The sequence below is a fragment of the Stegastes partitus genome, unplaced genomic scaffold, assembly GCF_000690725.1.
Source record: "Stegastes partitus isolate 25-593 unplaced genomic scaffold, Stegastes_partitus-1.0.2 Scaffold624, whole genome shotgun sequence".
In the NCBI taxonomy this organism is placed as follows: Eukaryota; Metazoa; Chordata; class Actinopteri; family Pomacentridae; genus Stegastes; species Stegastes partitus.
In genome coordinates this window covers 173,501-199,699 of record NW_007578355.1, presented here as the reverse complement: position 1 = coordinate 199,699, position 26,199 = coordinate 173,501, and the positions used below count along the sequence as shown (strand labels likewise).

The following is a 26,199-nucleotide window of genomic DNA, read 5'->3' as shown; positions in this document are numbered from 1 at the left end:
TGCATCTGCTGCAGGCCGTATCTGTTACACCCCGTCTGAAGCCTCGGCAGCGTGACTGCGCTTGTCAAACATCACCCACACATCGACGTGACACGTTCCATCCACTGCCAATCTGGTACGTCCAAACTTATTGACACGAGGCTGCAGACATCAGCAAGCAGGATCAGGGTTTTTTTTTTAAATTTTTCTCCCCCCCCCCGAGCCTGATCTGATGTTATATTTCCAACCATGACACAGTCTCCCTCTGCCCCCATTTCTTAAAAAGCCCCGGGCAATCTAACGCTGAAGGAAGCTGCCTAATCAGTGAACAGGATGTGAAACGCACTGTCTTTAATGACACAGAAACATCAGACTCCCGCTTGTCTCGCTCGCTCCGGCTTTGTACCGACTAATTGTGCGAGCGTCTTGCAACAGATGAAACGCCGCGCTATGTTTAGATTGTATTTCGGTTTGGTCGCCTTCCGCTGGAGATTAGGAGAGGAAGTAAAGCCCACAGCTTCCCTTGGATTCAGAGATAGGAGGGTTATAGGAAATTGAGAGTAAATGATTAAAATGGATTACAGCGCAGTGCCTGATTGCACAGAACCAACACGGAGGACATTTTCCTCCGAGTGCTGCACGTATAAAGCGTGAGGGATGAGGCAGTGGATCGATAGGAAGTGATAAAGACTAAGCAAACACCTTAAAAGCCAGATATTAGTGGCACTCAGATAAAAGCACAAGACGACTCCACCATTGACTTTTAAACCAATCAAATTGGCTTTTTGCTGTCAGCTGCTCTCAAGCAGTTGTCATTAAATATTACAATAATTAAATGACGACGAGAGGCGGGTTACATCCTAGACAGGTTTAGGATCTTTAAGGAAATGTAGAATTATTTCCAAATCTGCTGACCTCTGTTGTCCGATTCCACATCCTTCCAGTCAGAGCCACACATATTTAAATATATTATGGCGCAAAATATCCTAAAAATCAATACATTTTGTTAGGATAAAGTAAAAACACTATGTTCTCTAGACTTAGAACAGGTTGAAATGACACCACTGTGAATTTGTTTCCACCTATCTTCGCAAATTATTGAGTTTTCGAGGCTTTAAATTTCCACTGCAGGATTTTCTGGCTCATTTCAGGTGACTGGAACCTTCGCGAGTGTTCCGACCACAAGAAGCGTCTACGTAGAATCTGTTTCGTAGCTGTTTTTGGAGGAGATATCTCCTCTGTGTGGCCCAGAAAAACTGTAGGTCTGGTTAAACTCAGAGACGATAACAACTGCTGTCTTGATGTCCTCGTCGAGCAGAAGTCTTCTCTCTAACATCACCATCTTCGTAGCAGTGGAAACAGAAAGTGACTTCTTGCTGGCATCGCTAATAGATCTTAATAATATGCTCTGCTGGAAGCTGCATGTCAGATGATTACCTGCATGTTTTCTGTTTAACTTTAATGGTCAAGTCAGTGTTAATTAGCATTAACAGAAGCAAAATATTCCTCGCTTCTTGAGGATCTGTGCAGCAGTTCTCCAAGCACTGATGATGCACACAGTATATATATATATTCCTGGATGCAATCTATTTCACAGACCTGGTGATCAATAGCTCACCCATTAGGTATTCGCTGTGTTGATGGAAAGTCATGGCTACTGTCTGTAAAAAAAAAGAAAAGCAGCGCCACGGTCAATTTTCCTGAGCTGACAGACTTGTTGACTGTCCGCAAGATGGCTCGGTTTTAAAGGAAATGAAACACTTAGTGATGTTGGCTATGACAATGCTAATTGCTATGAGCAAATGCTAAATATGCAACAGAAACCAGTTTGGCAACATCCAAAGATCAAAGCGGCGCTTCTAAAGACGGGACTTAGTGTAGTATTTAGCTGAAGTTATACATCACATGACGAAAATAAATGCCCCTTTGCGAGTAATAACGAAGACCAAAGGGCCTCTCTGGAAGCGCAATCCGCCCCCCTTCCCCTCCTGATTCCTTGTGATTTACACCAAAAGCAATTACTGATATGTTAAACCGGGTCTGGTGTTGACCTACGCCGAGTGACACGCGTCGACGCCTATGGTCCACACGGCCCCCAGCCGGCCGTCCAGCCAGTCGGCAAGCCAGCCAGTGGGGTGGAAAGGATATAATCAAAGGAGGCCAGGAGGACGCTGACATCTGGGAGTCTTTGTGCTGTAGGCCTAATTAGATGCCAGGGTGAAGGGAGGAGGCTGGGTGGTGTGTGTGTGTGAGTACAACGCAAATGGGGGGTTGTTTGAGGTGGGAGGTGGTGGTGGCGGTGAAGGAGGGGCCGATTCTCTTTTTTAACATCTGCTCCAGAAACAAGGGAGGACCCAGCTGAGGTCACAGAGCCCCAGACAGCTCCGAACCATAACAGGGATAATGTGAGGGGATAACAGCTTAATGATAACACTTAAACCCATTGAGAGATCGCTGTACTGAAAACAGACTGTGAGCCTCGTGGATAAATGGTGATAATAAGCCCAGATTGTCCATGAATATGGATTGTCATGGCTCGCATTTGATACTGTTTCTTTGTACGGTAGGACGAATTAGGCAGCTGTGGGTTTATTGCCACCGTTTATTAGCACTTTTTTCTTTCTTCCCGAGGTGGCGCGTACAGTAAAGGTCCGCTGAAGAAACACTGTTGCTCCACCCTTTGGCTTTTGACTTGTAAGTGTTACAGAGATCACACTCTTGCCACAATATGCCCTTTGTGCCCAATATAGTCGGGCTTTTCTCCCACGCATATTCCCATTTCACACCGCAAATCCTCGCCACGGTTTGTTCAAACACAGATATGAAAGCGGCGGCTTGAACTTTGGCACTCTTCTCCAGCAACAAAACATCCAATTGAGTTGGAATCGAGAATAAAATCTCTGATCTCTGTGACATTTGCGAAGCGCTTTAGTCACGGGGTGGATGAATAGCAAGTACATTTAAGCAAATATTTTAACGACATCTGAAAGAAAAAAGAACGAAGGAAGTCGAGCCAAAGGCGTCAGAGAAGGGAATTCCAAACGTGCATTTTGCATGAGTTTCCAATTAGCGCTCACATCTATTACGAACCTTTTGAAAACACACACAGGCCTCTGTGATCAATACCCCCCCCCCCTCAAAAAAAAAGAGCATGCCAGGAAGTGCCAAAATGGATGGTGGAGGGGGGTTTGGACATTGATTGGTGCAAGCCCCCCTTTGCCCCAGGAACCGATTCATTTTGTCTCCGTGCCCTGGCTTGAATGAAAAGGGAGAGGGGGGGGGACTGAAACGGGGTCAGCGCAGAGGCATCCCCCACGGTACAGAACCCAGTTCCACTCTTTATTTTTCTTCTCAATGATTCATCCAGATTGCCATGTCCGGGGGAGAAGAATGAATGACCGGGAAGATTATACGTTTGAGTCCTCGCTTTTAATTCGCCTGCTACTCGGGAGGGGGAAGTGGGAGATGGCGGGGTGCTATTACTTTCCATTCATTGAGGAGAAAATTGAAGCATGCAAGTGTCTGATGTGGGGTTTTAATGTGTGGAGAGAGAGAGAGAGAGAGAGGTCCATCTGTATTCTAGCAGCACAGATGGTCGACGCTGATCGGATGTTTTGAGTCCCTCTGCTGGCCGGCCTGTCTGATCCTGCCTCTGCATGTGTCCCGGTACAGTTGGCACCGGCGGCTGCAGCCTGGCACAGCCTAACGTGGAATTACCGCGTCTGAGAGCCTCGAAACAATAAGCCATATTTTACACTGGTCTGTTGTTGTTCTTACACTGTCAGCAAACCAATCATTAAGCTGACTGTTATGTCTGCAGTGTGTGCTCACGGCCGCCGCCGCTGCTATATGTTTATGGCACGCCGGTGATCACGACAAGTATTTCTCACGTGTGGGTGAAAATGTGAGGTTCACTGCCAAGGCTGACGGGTCAACTTAACAGGCTGTTTAAAATGAAAGCGGATATTATCGTTACACTTGTGACTCTGTTCTTGCTGGTATTTTAGCCACATTCGTAAAAGCCAGTCGCGGCATGCGCGCGTCTTTATCAGGACTGAGATCACGCTGCAGGAGCTTGTGGCATTTAAACGAGATTATTAGAGATGTATGGACTTGTTGTATGGTGTCACTGCATATCATCCTTCTGTGCTTTAGCAACACTATGAGGGAAAAAAAAGAAGCTTTGTCTCCGTAATTGTGTGCCGGAGCACATGTTTATTTGCCTATGTCTTGAGTTTCCAATGTGATTATGATTATAAAAGACCAAGGACAACCTCTACTTTGCTGAATAAACTACCTATGCCCTTCTGAACACAATGAGAATGAGTCATAGACTATATTTAAAGACGGGTGAACCCTCCGTAACGTCACACGTAAGTTTCCTGAGCGGTTTTCTTGAGCAAAGAGATGGAGCAAAAGCTACGCCCTTAATCGTGCATCACTTTAAGCTTTGATGCAATTTAACCAGTTGACTTACGTGAAGATGTACGCCCTGCACAGTTGTCATGAATGTGGAAATTAGCTACAGAGATCAAAACCGTTTTTCATACGAGGCTGTAAGCACGTTTATCTCTGCTGTGAAGTTGGGCATTTTTTACATGGTGGTCTATGGGGATTGATTCACTTTTGAATCCAGCCTCAAGTGGCCATTTAAGGAACTGCAGGTTTTCATTCATCAGCCCTGAAGACTTTTGATTACTTAAAATGAGTGGAAACAGGCTTGAAACTGCAACTAATCATTTAGCAAGCTGAAAAATGCCCAAATTACTGCTTTCAAGTTGCTTCAAAACAACCCAAAGGTATTCAATTCCCCACAAAAGGCGGCAAATTCTTAATTTTTTAGAAGCTGCAATGAGCAAATGTTGACAATTCCAGCACGCTGAACGACTTCAATGTGCTGTCTGTCAAATATTTGTGGCGAAATAACTGCAGCGTTCCTTGCCAGACGCTCACAGGCGAGGACAACGTGACTGAGGGAGCGAAGACGATCCTCTATATTTAATCAGCGCGGAACAAATGGCGCTCCTCATTATGTTTTTACAGTCGCGAAGCTGCGAGACATGCCAGAGGACCGTGAGGCATTTGTAAATCACTCGGCGCATGTTCGCAGGATATTTGACACTTGGTTCTGCAATTTTAATCAGCTGGGCTTATAGTCACACTTATCACCAGATGCCCCGGTTCTGTCTTTACGAGTGTTCCCCACATTGATTTATTTAGTTCTGGATGCATGTGACAGAATTTGCTCCTCAAACTTTGAGTAGTGTTTTATCAATATTTGACTTGTTCAACGCAGTTTGTCGAGAATGACTGACGCTTTTCAATCGAGACTGAAAAGTTCTCTGATGTTATGCCATGCAAACATCTAAATTACTCGCTTGGCAAACTCGTGTCAAACAAGATAAAGGGAGGGGGGAGGAAAAAAAACCCTGCTAACAAGGAAATGTCTTTCTCAGATACTTTCAGCGATAAAGATTCAACGTGTCTGAGCGGCTTTAAATCTTGTTTAGTCAGCAGTGCTTAGCAGGGAATTTAATGTGGGGGTTTAAAAAGGGCGGGAGGGGTTGGAGGTCCAGTGGAAAAAAAAAAAAAAAGGAAAACAATGAATGCAATGTCGTCATCATGCTCATGAGGGGAGTCCCTGCAATTCCCTGCGCTTATCCCACCAGATGCGGAGGATGCTTTAATATACATCCTGGAAAAAAAAGCGCTTCCTGTCGTGGGACCCTCGACTTGCAACCCGGCAGCGCGACTCTCCGCTGAACTCTCTCATGATAGCGCATCAGGTAGGGGAAAAAAAAAAACGGCAGAAAAATATACTCCAAAGGCCCAGGGGGTGATGCTGCGAAGCCAAGAGAGGGCAGAGGAATTTTCCAACCGTTATCAAAATACACAACTGTGCCCCCCTCCACCTCCACCTCTCTCTCAGTTTGGTATGCGAGCATCATGCGACGGGCAGCTCGCCGCACAACCCAACACGTGCATTTCATCAGCAGGCTGCTGACAGCTTGAGAAACAACAGCGTGTTTATCTGCGCCAATGCTTTCCGTTTGTGCTTTCCCTCGCAGCGGCGGAGCGTCGGTTTAGCAGCGTTTGAACAGCATTTTCTGCCGTTTCCAGTCAACAGTCGGGGATGTTTTCCTCAAGTTTCAGAGGGTTTGATTCAACAAAGGCATGGCTGTTGTGTGCCTGCATTGTTTTATTGTGAATGATGACATTTTGGTTAAACAAACCCCACATTTATCAGCATTTTTAATCCAAATAATGATGGTTCATTTAGCTTATCATGCCTCCTCTACCTAATTAACTCCTAATTAGATAACTAATGGCTACATGTTGTGGGTGGGAATGGTCAGGAGGTTAACTACTGTTTATTTTGTTGAAAAAAATTAGAATTTTCTTGTCATCAGGGTGCTTTTGTAATTTGCTTCAATTAACTAATGAGTTTTTACACAGTGAGGGCAGATTTTAAAGTTTTTAATCTTAAAATAAATGCAGGTAATGAATTAGGAAAATGGTGACATCTTTTAATCACTGAGGGGACAATTTGGGTTGTAAAGATGTTCCCTCGGTATCATTTTTGTCATGAATCTAATTAGCAAAGTGCCTGCATCTTCTGAGCAGTAAACGGATAATTAGAAAGGCTAGAAACTACTTCCTGTAACTGGCTAATTAGAAGAGGTGGTAACATCTTTTATGGGAATAATTAGGAAATTTGGCAAATGTTAATTTAGCTAATTTAGCCGTTGTTTTCTCACCATCATTTTTTTTTTAATTTTCTTGAGATAACAGAAGAGTAGAATGACTCACATGATTTCAAACCGCATCACTTCTCAATAATCGTTTGTAAGTTGGCAAGCAGAGTATTTAATCACACAAATAATCAGAAATATTGACCCAAGGTGGAAACTCAACGCCACAAAAGTACATCTGTGATCGCTAAGTAGGAAAACTTGGGATCAGTAAAACTAAACTGGGTACACCTGTGATTTCCAATCACACCATGAACATGGTTGTAAAAAGACCCGTGAACACTAGAACTATTTTCAACCTATGGGCTGCGTCTATTATGATGGCTCCACTTTGAAAAGAACTGCAGAAAGAATTCAGGAAGATATGTGAGCCACAGTCGCCATCCTCCTGAAACAGAGTGTTACTTCCACAATCTACCTTTAAAAAGCCGTCAAGTGATGATGATGAACATTGGGAGCATTGTTCAGAAGAAACCAAGATACCGGCTTTTTTTTTTTGGTTTGAGCCTGTTCCAGACTACCACAGTGAATCCACAGCCCCGAGAGTGAAGCCCATAAGTGCAAATGGTACTGGGGAGATGATATTTGTGCAGGAGGCATGAACGCCTGACGAGAAGTCTGGCACGAGAGGAATATTCCAGCATGATGACAATCCAGAGCCAAAACCACACGAGAGCTTCTGAAGAAGAACAAAGTAAAAAACTGCGACCCGACCAAGTGTGTCGCTCCACTTGAATCCAATATAACACCTTTGGGGTATTTTAAAGAGACAGCTAGAGCAACACAAGCCCTCCCAGCAAGAAACAGCTGACTGGCAGAACAGCTTTCCAACAATTTGGCATCCTCCGTGCCGAGCAGGGTTGAGTCGCTTTAAAAAATAATGAAGGAAGGCGTAGTAAGTAGCTGAAAAAATAAAAGATCTGAATGTCAGTGATAAAAAGTGTTACTTCTCAATTTCAATTCAATATGAGCTAATTTACTGTATGCTGTAAATTGAACTAAGTTTAGATCATCTTGCTGGCTACCACTGATTTATCATTTGTCTTTTAATTTTTAGCAATTTTATAATTGATTGCAACTCAGTGTTTACATGATCTGCAGTTGAGAAGAGTTTTGCAAACTTCAATTCAGCTACTGTCTGTTTCCGTTTAATTTTGCAAACTTCTTCGCATTTTTTTGCAACTTATTCACAAAGAGGCCCCATTTTTGGCTTCTCGCTATCTTTACGTAGCGTTTGCATCTATTTACCATATTTAAATGCTGTGCTGAAACGCCCAAAGTCCACAAATTTGTGCAAATATTCTCAACCGAAGCAGAGAAAAATCCTTTAAATTGGATTTCTGTGCATAACTTTTCCAACCCTACTTGCCACACTGCAGGCCAAACATCTATCCCATCATGCTCTGCATCCACTTTTGCACCCTACTCCCACGCCATGAATGACAGTTGAGCTTCTCGTCAGCAGACAAACAAGCAGGAATCCAAACTTACTCAGCTCCGGCCGGATCCTCTCCACTCAACAGGTCTGCGGCTCCCAGACCGTCTGAGGTGTTTTGGTGAGGAAGACAGCGTGATGATGTGGACTTTCCTTTGATGGCAGCTGAAAACATGCTGTCGTAAATTCCCCTGGAAGTGTTTGCTGGAGAGAGAGGATGGAGTGGTTGGTGGTGGTGGAGGAGGGGAGGAGGAAGCCACACACAAACACACACACACACCCTTAAACACACTATCTATGTTGCCAGCGCTGGAAGTCTGCAGCAACACCCAGCAAAGACTTGTAAATAGAAGGCAAAGGGAGGTGGTGGTGGCGGCGGCGGCGGTGCTGGAGGGAGTTTGGGAGGCGTGGTGGGGCGGGGAGGATAAGGAGAGCGAGGAGAAGTTCCACATTACATCACCAGCAGCTGTTGACAGGCCTGTGTTTATTAACTAACTGCCAGGGCTGGAGGAGTCGCGGCACATGGCTCGCACGAACATCCCACAAAAAAAAAGCGAGACGATGCTCTGAAAAAGACTTTGCACGTGCGGATGCATTCTGGGAAGAAACCAGAAATGCTGCGGTTTCTTTTCTGTTTGCTCCGGCGGTGTTACCTGTCATCTGTTTGCACTGGCTACGAGACTTGCTGACTAGACTGGAAGAGCTGTTTTCCTGACTCAGATAGCAGTAATGGTATTACTGCGAAGAGAAAGCTGCATTCCTCAAGTGTCTCGGCTTGGCAGACTCCCCGGCCTCTTAGCTCAGCCTGTATTTCTCTCTCCCCCCTCTCGACTCCTCCGTCTCTCTCTTTCCCTTTTCTTGCATTTAAATGGAGGCACATGACTCTGGGCTTTACTGCCAAGTCTTTATGCCGGCCGGGAGCCACCAGCGCTCTGCTTTTCATCGGCCTCTCCGCGGGGCAACTCCTTCAAGCATTCCTCGCTGCCGCCCATCCAAGGCAAGATCAACCTCATGGAATACTCATTTTTTCAAAATTTGAGCATCAAATTTGTATTAAAAAGCGCTCAGAATAAACTTCTTTGTTTGTCCGGGTGCCATCAGCCGCCCACTAATCGCCACCCATAACCAATGCGAACAAACGCTCCGCTTCAGCCGCATTCCTCGTGCTCGGAAACGCAATAATTTCTCTCCGTAATTCCATTCTGTTGTCGCATTCTTCCCCCATAAGCTCACCGCATTGCAACATTGTTCGCTCACAGGGGTCGAGTAAGACCGAGTGGGCTGACGACACCGCGAGAGAGAGGGCTGGAAGATAAAACGATTTAAACTTTTTTTGAAGCAAGACCAAACAAAAGATCTCAGGCCATCGTTTTTGTCACAAGCATCCAGTTAAAACCCTAAATGCCGGGAGCTGATCGAATAAAAAGCAGCATTGTATTAACGCTGATTGGTATCAAATGCTATGAAGCAGGGGAGTAATAATGTCATGTCACATTCACTTAGCATTTCAAGATCTTTTATTGGAAGCTTGTGATATTGTTTTCATCTCACAGGGAAGAGAACATGTTTGAATCCGAGGATTGCTGGATTGAAGCTTTAAAAATGGCGCTCGGTTCAGGATTCATAAACTATCCTTTACATAATGAAGGCGTTTGGAGCGCTGGACAGTTTGGGAATCAACATTTATGACCTGAAAACAGATTCCAATTAAACTAAATAAGATATTATACTGGATCATTTATTTGTTGAGGAAAATGATCCAATAATATCTTTAACTGGCAGCAAGTTTGAAAATGAAATCAGTTGTTTTCAATCAAGTGGATGAAAGTTAGATGTGTTTTGGTTTAACCTTCTGAAATCCCAAACCTGCGAACGGGTACGAACGGCATGTTGTCGTCAAAAAATGCCAAAATGATACCATTTATCAGAGTAAGAAACTACAAAAAACACAAATTTTCTACTTTCTGTTGGTCCTGGATCATGTATGATGCAGTTTTACCAAGAAAAAAATATATGTAAGCTTCAAATTGTGACGTGTCTGTGAAGATTCTCCAGGTCTTGGTTATTCTCGTAGGTTAATCGCAGCAACTGGACTTGTTTGAAGACGTTCCACCTCTCATCCAAGAGGCTTCATCAGTTCTGACTGACTAGTTGGGAGTTCCAGATGCTTATATCCTAAAGGAGCCGTTAATAACATTCGAAACTCAGGTGTTAATGGCTCCTTGAGGATATCTGGAACTCCCAACTAGTCAGTCAGAACTGATGAAGTCTCTTGGATGAGAGGTGGAACGTCTTCAAGGGACTCATCAAGTCCAGTTGCTACGATTAATCTACAAGAATTCAAATTGTGACATTTCATTGAAATCTCTTTAACCTCGACGTCCCATTTCAAATTTAAGCAGTTTCAACTTAACAGATGAAAGATCTTCTCTCAGTGTAATCACAAAGCACTCAGCTCTCTTGCAAAAAAAATAAATTTCAGCTGAACTGGGTTGAACTACAGGCTGTGCTTAAACAGAGCAGACAGGAGAAGAGTATAGAGGCACAATAAAAACACAAAAAGTGTGGTTTGGAGAGCTAGAGTTTGTTTTCCAGTGTTCCATTGGGCCCTTGGAAAAATTTAAAATGAATAATCCAAAAGATTTAAGGCTTCATCGTTGTAGATATGTTTGAGTTCTTTCTAATTCTAGCCATGAAGGTGCAAAAACACCCAGAACCAGCTTGAGGCTCAGAGGGATAAAGCACAGCGACCTATCCAAGTCTGATCTTAACAACTTGTCAAAGTGTATCGCGGCACGAACAAAGTGGATTTCTGTGGAACTCCCAACATTAAAAAAAAAAAAAGCCTGTTGATGCTCACTAGGCTGGAAAATGTTGCAAAACCACCTCTAAAGAAGTCGGGACTCCATAAATCCACAGTCAGACACATTGTGTACAAATCCAGGAAGGGCATTGTTACCCTCCTCAGGAGTGGCTGACCAACAAAAATAACTCCCGCAGCAAAGTGTGTAGGGTCACTAAGAAACCCAGCGTAATTTCTAAGCAACTGAAAGCCTGTCTCACAAATGTTCATGATTCCTTTAGTGAGGAAAAACACTGAACGACAATGGTGTGGGCTACGAGGACAAAGACGCTGCTCTCCAGAAAGACACTGCTGCCTGTTTGCTCAAGATCATGCGGACAAGCCAAGAAGGCTGCTGTTGTGCTGATGGATGAGACCAAAATAAAAAGTTTTTGTGCAGCATTTTGTTTGGAGAAAGAAAAACACGGCATCCCACAATAAGAATCCCATCCCTTCTGTCAAACACGGCGGCGGTAGCATCATAATTTGGGCCAGGACAGCTTGCAATCCGTATGGAGCACTGAAGTCCACCAACAAATTCTGAAGGGACATATTTTCCGTGAAATAAATCCGGAGAGAAAGTGGGTCACGCAGCGAGATGACGACCTTTAGCACACAAGTTGTTGTATGAGCGTTTTAAGAAATGAGAAGTTAATGTTTAGGAAAGGCCGAGTCAAAGTCCTGACTGGATTCCAACAGAAATATTGTGGAATGACCCGAAGCGAGCGGTTCATGTAAGGAAACCACCAAAACATCCCGGACTTGAAGCTGTTCTGTACGGAGGAGCATTCCTTTTTAAGTCAATATGCAAACAGTCGCTGTAAACATTTAGTTACAGTTATTGCTGCACAAGAGGTTCGCATACTTATGCCGCTCACAGAAATTAAATAGTGCATATTTTTCCTTGACAATATTTTTCCCACGGGTTCTCTTCTTCTGCTTTTGGGACAAATATCTGATGATGTTTTACGCCACATTTATTCAGAATTATATAAAATTCTAAAGGATTCACTCACTGCATATCTGTAACAGAATAAATCAATCATTTTTTGGTGACGCTGTAAACGCCGCTGGGTTTGAAAGCTTTACTGGTTGGTAATAAACCCGACAGGTGCTGTTTATTACTCGCAATCATCTCCCGTGCGCTCGTCTTATCAAAAAACATAGTTTAAATCCTCTCTCTCCTCCCTAAATCACATCCCGTCCCCCGTATCGTCCTCCTCCACTCGCTCTGATACGCTCTTATCTGGAAGTGAGGAAAGAAAAACACTTCTATTCTCCTTAGCTCTTATTTTTATTGTCAAGGAGCACAGCTCATCGTTCTGGCATCTCAGGAACCCTGTCAAAGCAGGTTTTGGGGCATAAATCTGCTCAGTTTAATTTGCACAAAAGTATTACCTCCATGCAGCTCCAGTGCAAAAAAAAAAAGTCAAAAATCTGTCAGAACCTTGCACATATATTGACGTGCACGTGTGTTGGTGCCCTTGAGAGAGCAGCAGGGAGCTAATGGCTAATGATCCCAAGAACATACGTCTTGACCTGCGGCACATCCGGATCCATTCCAGGCAAGAGGTACCCACTCTTTCATGTCACAGGTCAGAGCCCTGCAGGAGCACTAAGGAAACGATTGGCGAGGAGCAGAGGAAAGCCATATATATTCTATGAGAGGATGCAAGGAAACGGGTCAGAGCGTTTAGTATGCATGCAGTGACTGAAGGAAACTCTGGTGCTTTCGTTTAGCAACCTGTGCTGGGTATAAGAAACTTCTCCAGCGCAAGTGTAGCATCTGTAAAGCTTAAATTTGTAAGAATCTAGACATCCAGGTCTTGAGTTTAATCGATCAGCCCGTTTCCAATAAAGTGCCAGATCATTGAAATCCCTTCCTGCTACATTTCCAGCATTGTACCTCAGGGTTTGTGTGCTTTTGTAGTTTTTTTTTCCAGTTACCCAACGTTAGCCATGTGCCCAGAGGTAGGGAAAACGAGCCAGCTTCGACTTTTCTTTCTCCAGCTCATCATGAAAACCTTTGAGGTACGATTGACCAAAAGTGTGCAACATTAACCCTATTTGGCTGATTATCCTGTTTGGTGCCTCTCTTTGAAGGCAGGCTTTCCTTCTCACTTGTGGCAGTAAATGCTTCCGAAGATGCCGTTTGTTTTAACGGTATCTTGACGGACAGAAGATACAGACTTTCAAGACACCTACTTATATCCGGATGTTAACAATTTGTAATCCCCATCATCCCACCTCCCCATCCACACACTTTTAGGATTACAGATGGTAAAACACACATAGGTGAGGAAGGGGAGACGGATGGGTGTAGGAAGGGGAATGCTTAGCCCACTGTTATACTTTCCACATCTGTGAGGCCCCGCAAGGGCGCATGTGGCATAAATTTCGTCATCTCCTCAAGTCCGCTCCGTGTGCAGCCTGAAATTTGCGACTATTGTAAAACGGTAGCCGTGTGCGGAACATGCAGGAGCCATCCAACATGGAAGAGAATCCTCAGAGCGGACTTTTAAGTGGACGAGAACACGTCAGCTAGCTGTGTTTACAACCACAAAGGAGTGAGAATAAAGGCTTTACTGCTATGAGAGGACACCAGTAGGACAGTTAGTGATATACTTTGCGTGTCTGCAGGTATACTAGGGTTCACGAGGCATAAATTGAACAGTCTCTGTGGACTCTGCTGCAGACATCCAGGTGAAGTCCAGAAATTTGTGTCCGCATTAACAGTCCCATCCAAACAGGAACCACCTCCTCATGTATGGAACATTCACTCCGAGCAACCGAGGAAGTCGTGCAATCCCAAGAACTATGCATTCGAGGTGATGATTAAAAATCTGCCTCTGTAATTTATAAGCAGTTTGAAGACTCGTTGAAGGTGTTGTTAGGTTTTCCTAGCTTTAAGAAAGACATACCGTCTTTGACCCACTGGGAAAACGATGGAGGAGCACATTGCTTCGATTTCAAAAGGTTCAAACATCCTTGGTAAGGTAGTGAAAGCTATGGTTTTATTTTCTAGTAGATTCCTTTGGCGTTCAACCAAAGAGGGCACAAACTGGTTCCAGGTCAAACTGTATTCCAAAAATCTCAATGAAAGCTTACTTATCCAGAAGATGGAGAGATTCAGCCACAGCATGTGCAGTAAGACTGCTGGCTGGCCTCGACGCTGACGGCTCAATGTTCGGAGAAATCGTTGCCAACCTCGCATTAGTTAAATGAACTGTGTGTACTGCTTTCAGCCGTATTAAGCCATTTTTAGTGGAACTAGATGATGTGTGTGCAAGCGTAAGGCAGAGTCTTCATCTGTTAAAACTGCTCCGAGATCAGGCCCCTTTTTTCCACAGAGGATGGATTAATGTAGTTAATAGGTTCATGAAGCTGGGATATCAAGTTCATTACAGCCTGAATTCAATTCAAGGGCTTATCTGAATTAGGTGTCTTTATGAACAAGGCTCCTGATGCGTAGAAAGAAATGGTCCCTGGGTAAATTCTTGATTTAGAACAACTGAAGATGCAAATATGTCCTCTATGTGTGGATTGCTTTGATCCCTTTAAACCTTAAGGTAAATACAGCACATTATATTCACATTATATGATGGATTAACACTATAAAACACTACTTAATAACATGTAAATATGACTTGAGTGCTGAGCTAAGCGAGCTACCTCAGGCTATAAAAAGACAAGGCTACACGCTAAAAAAAAAGCATCCACGAGCCACTAAATCTTCACTCCTGGATTTATTGAGTGGACTCACACCCTGTTAACACACCCTGAGCTGGGATGTCTTCTGTGATGCTGTAAAGTTTTATTTATACAGCAAAACAGACTGCTCAAAAGGTCAGACGGCCACTAAAACAACAGATGCGATTATGTCGGTGAGACAGACTTCGTGAAATAAACACCTATTTCATTATCTGCCTGTCTTTTCCCAGACACGTTCGGCCGCTTTCTCATTCAACCACAATGCTTCCCTTCGGATCACTAGCAGCAATTGCGGTTGAGACCAGAGCGATCATAAAGCAGTCAGCTCAGCGGCGTGCTGCAACGCTTACAGCTCCTTTCGGGGGTGTACCTGCGCCGACTGTCCCCCTATCAGTGCGAATGTGAGGCTACATCCGTAATTGAAACACCAGACGATCCCAGAGGTCCAACGCCGCGAGGCAGGAGACGGAAAACAAAGCTGATCTTTGCTTTTGACGTCTTTAAAAGATACAACACCATGCGAGAAGCAAATTGGCTCAATTTACAAAACGCTGCAAAACATATTGAATCCGGTGGGGTTAGGTGGAGGCAGCCGGTTCGACTCCCCCGTGAGAAGCAGGAAGTGGCTTTGTGCGTGGACAAAGTCGGCACTGACATGTCGGTATGAAACTTCAGCGTTATTTGCGGCTGCACTGGGAGCCCGGTAATGTCCCGCTTTCACATCAACAGCATCTTCACATGCATGTAAGCGTGGGCCCGAGAGAGACGAGCGCAGCACATACGGTAAAGATTTCAACTTCCACAAATCAGACGGAGCTGTTACGCGAGCGCTGATGTCAGCTACTCTAAGTCCACAGGAGATCAAGCTAAGGAGATTTAGATGAACGGGGGATTGAAGCAGAATAAGGGAAGAAAACCCAAGGAGACGTTATACAGCTTTGACTGTGTCAGCTCTTTGTCTGGTCAGACTGTAGTGATAGATTGCGGTTTCTCTCCTGCTGCTTTCTGTGGATTCACGTAAAGCCTGATGGCATCTCATATTTAATCAAAGGGCCTTTTTGAAGCAGCAAACAAGGCCGGGGCTCCTGCCAAGTCTTTACTGCAACAATTGAATTAATCTCATTGAATTACGGTCGGTCATTTCCCGACGTGCATTTATTCGTCTCGTCCTCCTCTTGAGGGATCGATGGCTGAGAGGGAGCGTATCTTATGGCTGTCTCGCGCAATTTTTTCCACCCCGCCTGAGGTAAGAGGATGGGAGAGTCAAACAAACCTACACAAACAGCCCTTGTGTTTTCCCCCAGTGTTTGTATGCAGTGCCACAGCCAGGCTTCCTGCCAACTTCTCTCTCCCCCCCCAAAGACCGCACAAGCAAAAGACAAATCGAAGCAACCACCGGCACCGCTGCCTTCCCCCCTCCAACCCTCCTTTTCTTTTCTCCCCGACTCGCACACCCTCTTTTCTCCCCCTCTTCAGAGCGCCGGCGGACACAAAAGAGAGTGCGTGTCCCCGCGAACGTGTCCAGATTAGGCCGAGGCGATGATGAAGACGGGCCGGGCAGAGGTGAAGGATGAGGAGGAGGATTTGAGGAGAGGAGTGGGAGTGGTTTGTTATTTCACGGACGAGACTCGCTGCCCTTTGCCATTGAGCTCGCGCCAGCTGGGACGAGGAGTGGCATCCTTCGCCGTTCTCTGTTCTGGGTTTTCTTTCCACCACTTATGTTTTCAATGAGAGCATTGTACGAACTGGAGGAAGGATATGAGGTCCCATTTGGCTGTCATTGACATGTAAAAAGAGTGTGGCGGTGACAGCTGACGAGATCGGCGGCCTGTAATTAGTTTAGGATGTAGGATAGGCTCTCACTCTCTCAAGGGTGGATTTACATATAAAATATGAGCAAAAAACAGTATACACACAATACAAGCGCCAAGGTTTGTTTGCCTCGAGGTGATATTGTGAGTTATCTATTAGCCTACGTGTGAGGTTTCGCGCTGACGCAAAGCTTCTCTGGGTGCCATAAATCTAAAGGCGTGAATCATGTGGTCTGGCCTGGGGTGGCCCAGATATTTAAAAAAAAATAATTAAAGCCCCGGAGTGCTCAGGGGAGAAGTTTTCATCTGCAACCGAGACACAGGTGCGATAAGCCAACTGTGAGTAACAGCCCCATTCTCGCTACACCTCATAAATCAGATCTGTGCTCGGCGCGGAATGTGCTGAAGAGTGTCTTAATATGTTTTTGAATAGATATCAAGCAGAAAACGCGAATCTGTAACAGAGATTAAATCGACATTAGCGTAGTGGAGCTACTTTATTTTTCCCACAGATGAGTTTTGCCTTAATGGTGGGTATGCGAAGGGTTAGTTCAACACTATTTGGACTATATAGAGGAAATTAATTTCATGATTCTATCCTCTTGATGGATTTAAGTCTGATATTCTCTCATTTTTTAGCTCTGTTTTGGTCTCCACCACCTCCTTGCTGCCAAATGTGTACTCTCTAGTTGCTAACTTTGTCACATCCAAGCTTTTTTTTTTGCATTCTTGCTAAATAAATCTCTGATTACTCCATCCTTACAAAGGAGGTGAAGGGGATTTTGTTTTGTGTTGCTCTAAACTCTTTCCTCTTACTCCTTTATGGCTGTTGAAAGTCCACCCTTTGTAATTTAACTCGAGCACGCGACTCCCACTAAAACCACAAATTGCCGTTTTTACATTTCACCTTCCACATCAAGATAAACTAAAGACACACAGCGCGTTAATCAGCCGGCTTCGGAGGCGCTGACAGTTACATTTCTTCACTTTGGACAGAGGCTGACCTCAAGTCGTCTTGACGGATGGACCTTTGTTCGGTCGCCGGGCACCGAGGTGACTCCAAACACGCAGGGTTTAGCGACGATCAGATGGTCTTTCTCTACCGTGGCCCACTTCGTGATTAACATTTTTCGGCGCAGCTTAAAAGACAACTCATATACGAGGCTACGAGGCAGAAAAGTACATGTAAATCACAAACAACACTGACCTCAATCCATGTTGTTATGCGGTTATCCTCCGCTGTCCAATGGGCCTCTTACTTTCAGGACAGTGTGTGTATGTGTGTGTGGAACAGACAAGTTACCGTGGTGATTAAGCTCCTCTTTCAAGCTCTCATCCGAAGGTGGGCCTTTGCTTTGAAACAGAGAATCTGGGCTTGTGTCAAATCACCACAAGGGTTTCAGGGCTCCCTAAAGAAAAAACACCGATGACAGTTGCTGTTCGGGGGATGAGACGATCTGTCTTATCTCACTGCACGGGACATCCACCTGCGAGAACCAGCTCTCCCATGGGAAGCTCTCCTCTAGAACCCTGCCTGAGCTTTCCGATGAACCCTTTTGATGGTGATACAGTTGAAGAGGGGGCAGGTATTGCATGTTGGTTTAAAAGCAGGCTCTAAGCTCATTTAGGACCAAGCAAACCCTACAAAGAGAGGTGCAAAAGAGGGACATTGTTAAACTGGGGCAGCAACTGTGTGTAGTTTATTCTTACAAAATGATAACCTGATAGACTTTGGTGATGCATCGACCGATCTTTATTAGACTCCTTTTGTAAAGATCATTTCTGTACCTGCCAAATTCATTTTTTTTATATGTTGGAAGACACATCATGAGCCAACTAGACCGTTACTATCATGGCTGAGCATTTCCACCTTGAAGTTAATCAATGAAAGTCTCACAAAAAAAAAAAAAGACGATTCAGGGAGCTTTTAGATCCACACAGTCTAAGAGAAGCAATGGTATATACTTACAGTGAAGCATTTGAAGGTATTGGGGGTTGTTTTTAAAGTCTAACATATCATTTTGATCGACAACGATGAATTTTTAGGAGTTTCATTATCTTTGCGTTCATTTCCTTGATGACCAAATGCCTGCACACGGGACGATTTGGCTTCACGCGGGACTGAAATTTACAAAATTACCATCATGCTGTATTGAAGGAGACCTAAAACCATCAACTGAAATCTTTAAGTCATTAGGGAAATGCTTACTGAGGGAATAAATCGAGGATCATTTTGTCATCGACTTCTATACAATCTGACTTCTGTTTGCAACCAGAGGAGTCGCCCCCTGCTGGCTGTTAGAAAGAATGCAGGTAAACTCATTTCTGCATTGGCTTCACTTTTCAGACTGCGACATCCATCTTTTACATGCAAACTTTTGTATTTGTTTGCATTTACATACGCACTTTTACTTTGTATATTTTAAGGCTGCAAGTACAGAAAAAAAAAATGTGAGAAGGACGGGTTCAGACATAAAGAGGCGGACAGCGAAACGGTGATGGGAGACAGATGGAGACAGACACTTGGTGGAGTATCAAAGGTTCCATCAGTCTGACTTGTAACATGGTTTGAGATGGAGGGACAAGGACGCCGTTTGTTCTTTAATCCGCTTTCTCATACCGAGTTACCGCGGCCCTCGTGGGAATCGGTCTCGGCCGCCACAGGCCGACTGTGGGATCCGACGCACAACTCAATCACACGGCTTCTCGGAGTCGCTTCCCATTTCAGTGAACTGACGGGTGGAAGACAGGTTGGAGAACAGAACCGGCAGCATCTCGTAACTGTTTGTGGCAATGTGTCGTCTTCATCCTACATCAATCATGACCGAAAACGGGATCGGTGCGCCCCCTTGTGGCGAAATATTAAAGTTCATACTAACGAAACGCCGATATGTCACAACTTTCTGGATTGATTTTGTTTGTCAAACATGGAACAAATAAAAGCTTTTAATGTCTAATATATTGATTTATTGAAAAAAACAACAACTCCACACAAAGATAAAACAAAAAGAGAAGATTTTTAGTTGCAATTTCGAGATTACAAACACACATCATATAGTGAAATGTGAGTAGACAAAAATGAGGACACTTTTGGCAAGAATACAAGTGGAGTGGTCAGTATTAGAAGATATCTTAAACCCCTGAAACTGATCTGATTTACAGCTTATCGAGTGTCATTTAATATTTAGAATGTTCCCAAGACCGCTGGATAGTACAGAACATTTAACAAAACACGAGCAAAAGATTAGTAAAAACGCTGTCAAACGCTTAGACAATAAGAGTGCAGCTTCTGTTACGAAATGTCACGAGTACAAAATAATCCTAAGTAAAAGTGTCCTGGGTTGTGTTGGTTTAGCTGTATTGTGCGTTTCTCTCTGGTGAATCTCTTTTACCCTCTAGTGGTAGTAACCGGGTAGTGGAGGAGCAGCAGGCGTTCACATGTGCTCCGGGTGGTTCTGTAGGCAGGTGATGAACTCTTTCACTTCCTTGCCCTCGAAGCAGATCTGGTAGACCGCCGCGAACAAAGGAAACCTGGAAAGAGAAGCAAACAGACTCGGTGTTTATTTGAGGACGCTGGAAATTAACTGTCCACGGATCAAGGACAGAAAGGTCAACTTGTTGAGAGACTCCGCGGTGGCACAAATTGAGTTTTGACCGCGGGAGTTTTCACCTCTAATTAGAGCTCTGTGCGGGCTGCAGGTGGGCAGACCAGCGCTGGGAATTACATGTCACCATGCGCCACACAGGAACAAACAAGTTGTTCCATTGTAAAGAGATTATAGCTTTAATATAGTTTATTATCCAAGACAGGCTGTACTAAAAATCAGTCTGTCTCCTCTGCAGTAATAAATGCTCCATCAGGCAACGTGTGTGTAAACTGTAGCTGTGTACATTGTAGTTTCCATTCCATCCCAATCAATAAAAACATCAGTAATGCCAACAATTCTGTTTGATTTAATTTAGAATGGAGGCTTCTGATCGTGCCGAAAGTTTCCGTAGTTTTTCTCCTGAATGTTCAAAGTTGAATTCATTCTGGCATTTGATTTGACTTCACCTTCTAAACCCCAATCCATGTTTTTTTTACCTCTGTTGTCACATTTTTACTCACTGTGGGTTCATTTTTGGCTGCAATACAAAGTCCTGCACCCATATCTAAACAGCCCAAACATGACTACAAAGAGAAAGAACTCAGTCTTTTGGGCAGCATCACAGCTATAATACCATTAACAATAAAATAAAAAAAACTACTGGAAAGAAATGGTAACTCTATACTGTATAGATATTTAAGACTTACATTTCTAATGTGTTTCCATACTTGTCTCCTGCCTGCTCTAAACACAGCCTGCATTTCAACCCTGTTCAGTCAAAAAGTCCCTGAATTTCTGTCATGTAACTGTCGTCGACAGCTGAGTCATGGCTTCTCAGTTGTTACGGCATCTGGCAACTTGAGATGGGCTTTTTTTTGGCAAATTTTCAAACCAGACATGAGATACGCAGCACAGTGGTTTTACCAGAATATCACAATTTCAAGCTCAAGATTTGGTCGGGCTGGAAAACACACAATTCTTTCTGCTTTTACAGTTTCTGGCTCGAAATAATGATGTAAATTTGGCAATTTTTTAAAAACATAATATGAGTTCCAGACCCTTCGGCAGGTTTTGGGTTTCAAAGCATTAATAGACTGGGTATCATGACAAATACCTGTCTTAACCAGGTTTTGTTCAACAGATTCAGTGAGAAAAAAAAGCCATTTGAGGCATCATTTGACTCTTCTTCTGCACAAAATGGACCGATCCATGCAGCCTACCTTAATCAAAAGGAACTGTACTCTAATTTACTTCAATCAACAGTCAATCGTGGACCTCTAGTTGGATCTTGCTCCTTCCTCCTCCTCCATCTTTTCCTTTTCCTCATTTATTTAGACCAGTGGTGTCGACATCCGGTCCTCGAGGGCCGCAATCCTGCATGTTTTAGATGTTTCCTTCTTCCAACACACCTGATTCAAATGATCAGCTCATCATCAAGCTCTGCAGAAGCCTGATAACCATCCTGATCATTTGAATCAGGTGTGTTGGAAGAAGGAAACATCTAAAACTTGCAGGATTGTGGCCCTCCAGGACCAGGATTGGACACCCCTGGTCTACAGCAAGGATCTCCAACTCTGGTCTTTGTGAACCACTGTTCTGCAGGTTTAAGGCGTTTCCGTACTGCAACACATCTGACTCATATTAATGGATCTCCAACAGCTCGTTGTCAAGTTCTGCACAAGTCTGTTAATGATCCATTAATTTGAGTGAGGTGTGTTGCAGTACAGAAACGCCTAAAACCTGCAGGACAGTAGCTCACGAGGACCAGAGCTGGAGATCTCTGGTCTACAGGCTATAATGTGAAAAAGAACTGGTGAGCAGTCTACAAGAAAATGATCAGATTCATTTATTGTTTTGCCTATTTATGCTCATTTTTTCAAAACAATTTAGAGCAAACTTCTCTTGCTATTTAAGTCTGACAGTTAAACCTTGGAAATGTTCAAACCTGCAGCAGGACTCTGGCATAGAAACCTCCAGGTTAAAAACATTACCCAGTTTGAAGCAGCTTGTCCCTGCTCGCAGGCAAATCTGTTTCCATTGCTCTTCACTGCATCTTTACAGCAGATTTTCTCTAATACAGGTTTCTGTTTCCACAATGAGGGATGGATAACGACTGTCTGAGTGCTGCATACTTGTCGCTACCTGCTGCCACAGATTTCACCCACCGTGTCACCTGCAGCTAACATCAGATTTCTCTTAAAGGCCGTCCCACTGCAGGTCTACTCGAGCTGCCAAGGGGTCAATTTTACCCCCTTGCTGGTTTCAAGACCATATAACCCTCAAAATAATAAAAATACTTCCCAGTTCCTGACTTTTTGTCCAATCTGTTAATCTTCTAGTGAATTATGGGTAATGTGGATTAAAAACACAACAACTTTCACCTGGAATCACTGAGGATTATTTTTACCCACCATAGAAAACCACTGCATAGTTCTGCCCTTAGCACTCCTGCCACACCTGCTTGCTCAACACCACTTATTGTTTTGACGTCTTTGGAGCAGCATGCTGGAGCGAGCTTCGATAGAAAGACCAGATAAATAGAGAAGAGAGGCGAGGCTGAGGTAACATATTCAAGGGGGTGTCGAGCCGGGCAGAGGCTGAATGTTGAAGAACCGGTACGGTGAGTGGTTTTACAGAAGTAGGTTAAAACCAAACGGAGTGAAATCTCAAGCATGTGGGAAGTCCAGTAGGGAAAATGCCAGCGAGGCGAGCCAGCGGAGAAAACGAAGGGCTGGAGTTGGGTATTGATTAAGACAGAATGGAGGTGGATCTGCTCTGAACTGGACGTATCTGTCTCTTGAAATGCCGGGCATAGATCGATTCTATCTGTTTGTCTGCTTTCAAAACAGCCTGAGGCAATATTAAAATAACACAGGGCTCCATTACCGTTTGATTGTTGTTTTCCTTTATTATCTAAACTGTTCAAATGTGATGATTATATTGTTGGTTGTGTGTTGGAGCTTTAAAAGTGATTGTATAGTAAAAAAATAACCAAATTTGAAATCACTATTTTGTGTTACTCATTAACTTCTTCATGAAATTATACATTTTGCAATTGCTGACGCTGTTTTCGTAATAATGCCTCCTCTGGTGGGTATCAGAACTTTCATGGTTCTTGTTTTAAACCATCAACCTCATGTTAAATCTGACTGTGACAGATGTTTAAATGAAAAAAAGATGTACGTCATGTTGGAAAATTCGAGTCGAAAGTCGAAAGCAACTGTGTTCAAACTGTGGACTCACTTGTTGACCATGTCCTTCTTTTGGAGGATCTTGTAGACTTCTGCTGAGGTCTGCGGACCCTGAAGCTTCTGGCCGTTGAGCATTTCTGCCTCCAGCTCAACGATGGACTGAAGAAAGAGAATCATAAGCTACGCAACATGCTCTATACAGCTTCTGTTTCCTCATATGCTGTTGTGTAACAGGTGCACTTAAGACACCAACGTTATTCAAAATGTCTTTTTTTAGTCAAATATGTTACATGAAAGTTATATGTGTGGACAGCATAGCTCCTCTATATGCACCAGAGTGTTTAACAGTCCATCATGTACCATTCACTTATTTCTTCTCACCTTGGACGTTCTGACGAAGGCCTCCGCCACTTTGCGGTTCCGTCCTCCGTAGCAGGTGGTGATGAGGTCGGCCACGCCGCAGCTCTCCAGGAAGGTGGTGGAGTTCACCTGGCCTTTGCAGAACAACCGAGCGAAGGCGATCATTTCCATCAGACCCAGCCTGATCACCGCCGCCTTGGTGTTGTCGCCACAGCCGAGTCCGTCGCAGAACCCGGCGCCTACCGCCACGATATTCTGACGACAAAACAGTACTTAGAACGTCTGTATCAATGCAGAGTAAATACTCAAATCTATGAGCTGTTGTTCACCTTTAAGGCTCCACACAGCTCTACTGTGTCGCTCTCCTGCACGACATTGATGCGGAAGTTGGGGGTCTGCAGCAGCTCTTTGAAGATGAGGCCGTTTGCTTCATTTTTTGCTCCTGTATTAAATGCAGTTTATTACAAATTACACACAGAGCATCACTCAGCTCTCCTCCTTTGCAACAACAGTGCATGTGCATTTAAATATAAAAACACGTCTGACCGATGGTGGTTTCGCAGAACTTCTCATCCGCCACCTCGCTGGCGATGTTCGCCCCCATCAGGACGCTGACCTCGATCTCCAGCTTCTCTCGGATGATGTCTGAGATGAGCGTCAGTCCTTCTGGTCCCTCATCGATTCCCTGGGCGACGATAGTCAATCAGTCTTTGTGCTAAATTTAAATTCATAGTCTAGACAGACTGTGTTGCCCAACAAAAACATCTCATGATTACACGAAAAATATGAAGCCAGCTGACAGGTTCCTCTTTTTACTGTCACAGAACCTGAGGGTTCATCACGGGACCTTACTTTGATGAGCGATATCCCGATGGTTCCCTCTGTGATGTGAGGTTTCATCTGATCGCAGAGCTTGCTGATGAACTGGTGCGGGATCACAAAGATGAGGATCTTGGCTCCCTTCATGGCGTCTGTGACGTCTGGAACGGCCACCTAGTGAGGCGTTGAGAACAGAATTTATGGTTTATATACTAGAGCCTGACCAATGCACAGATGCGCTGGTGCAAATGAAGAAAAGCTGCCATCATGTAACTGGTCCAGCAGAGCATGCAGCATGGAATCTATCAGCTCTATCCCACACTGACGATTCTTTCTCTCTGGATTGTTAAGTAATCAGCTGTTTTACAACTCATTAGAGGCCGAATGAAGCTCTTATCTGGTGACGCAGATAAAGTAGAAGACACGCCAGACATGTGGGTCAAAGTTAAGTTTTCTTATCAGCGTAATGTCTCACTGTACAACTTAGTTGCACAACATCTAGAGACAAGACTTGGGAGCACCCACCACGTTCTTGGGCAGCTTGTGGCCCGGCAGATACTTGACGTTCTCGTGCTCCGTGTTGATGATCTCGGTGAGCTTCCTGCCGTTGATCATCTCTTCGTAGACCCACATGTTGACCATCGGGTCGAAGCGGTTGGATCCCTTGACATTGTGTCCGACGATTTTGGCAATCGAGGAACCCCTGGAGGCAGCGAGGAAGAGGAGAAGCCAAGCGTTAGATGTGGTCTTGCGTGGAGAATACTGAAGCAGAGGAGTGGATCCCATAGAAAACACAGGTATAGTGTAAATAAAAGCTTGTAACCGTGGTAACAGAGGGGATTAAATGCAGCCTTTATGACTCATGAAGACTTTCATTCCAATCTAAGGTGGGAAAAATGAGCATGCTCATGTTGCATCTTGTTCCTCACACAGCAGCTGCATTAGTTCCCCTTTTTTTCCCTCATGCTGTAAGTAAAATAAAAACCAAGCTACACTACATTATGAGCACAGGAGGTTTGCTAGCCCTGCATCCACATCAACGCTCCCTGCAACAATGAGCCAGCTGCTGTTTGTGAAGCAGGCAATCAAAAAGAAACACCAAATGCAAAGTTACCAGTTTCCAGAACCAACGATGCAGACTTTCTTTCCGGGCATTTTGCAAACGCTAAATCCTCTCGGTGCCGCCGTGGAGCCTGTTGTTCTCCTCTGCTTGGTAAGAACTTCCTTACACGCCCTGTGCACTGCTAGGAGCGACTCAGCCCGCCCCTGCACCGCCGCGGTTACACCTCTTGCTTTTGCTAACGTGAAAATCATATATAAATGGCGACGGACGAGCGCTGCAACACATTTCTAATACTTTGACATGTTCGCACGTATTTGTGAGGTTGGGAGTCCGCTGGCGAGCTTCTCCTCTGTAGCCGAATGGACGCCGGGGGTGTAAAAAAACAAGAAAGGCAGCTTGATTTATGCAGTGGTGATGATAGAGCGGCCGTTTATGGACCTATGAAATAATGCCTGGAAGTGTATTGGGACCCCGCCAGCCACGTTGTCTTCCTGAGCCACCGTCGTCAAGCTGGATTGGATTATTAGCGGCTCCCGTTTCCGGTTTATGGCTTTTCAAAACAAAAGCTCCCAATGGGCTCTGCAGTAATTAATTAAGCAATTGACCCTATGTTTATAATTATGTCATATTCAGATTTATTGATGGTATT

At 44.3% G+C, this 26,199-nt stretch overlaps 2 protein-coding genes across 2 annotated transcripts in view; both read right to left on the bottom strand.

Annotated features, from left to right (window-relative positions):
- LOC103363021 (nck-associated protein 5) overlaps nt 1-8,332 on the bottom strand; it is a 149,505-nt gene extending 141,173 nt beyond the window's left edge. The window contains exon 1 of the mRNA XM_008289596.1: nt 8,223-8,332. The gene's annotated coding sequence lies outside the window, so the exon portion shown is untranslated. The remainder of the gene's footprint in view (nt 1-8,222) is intronic.
- An 11,142-nt stretch (nt 8,333-19,474) lies between these two features.
- LOC103363016 (glycerol-3-phosphate dehydrogenase 1-like protein) lies at nt 19,475-26,002 on the bottom strand. The gene is made up of 8 exons (XM_008289593.1): nt 25,602-26,002; nt 25,013-25,190; nt 24,521-24,661; nt 24,215-24,353; nt 23,998-24,110; nt 23,690-23,923; nt 23,361-23,467; nt 19,475-20,061 (listed from the first exon to the last, which is right to left on the bottom strand). Exons 1-8 carry the CDS (start codon nt 25,799-25,801, stop codon nt 19,965-19,967), a joined length of 1,209 nt encoding a protein of 402 aa, XP_008287815.1. The 5' UTR covers nt 25,802-26,002; the 3' UTR covers nt 19,475-19,964.
- Between the last annotated feature and the right edge of the window lie 197 nt (nt 26,003-26,199).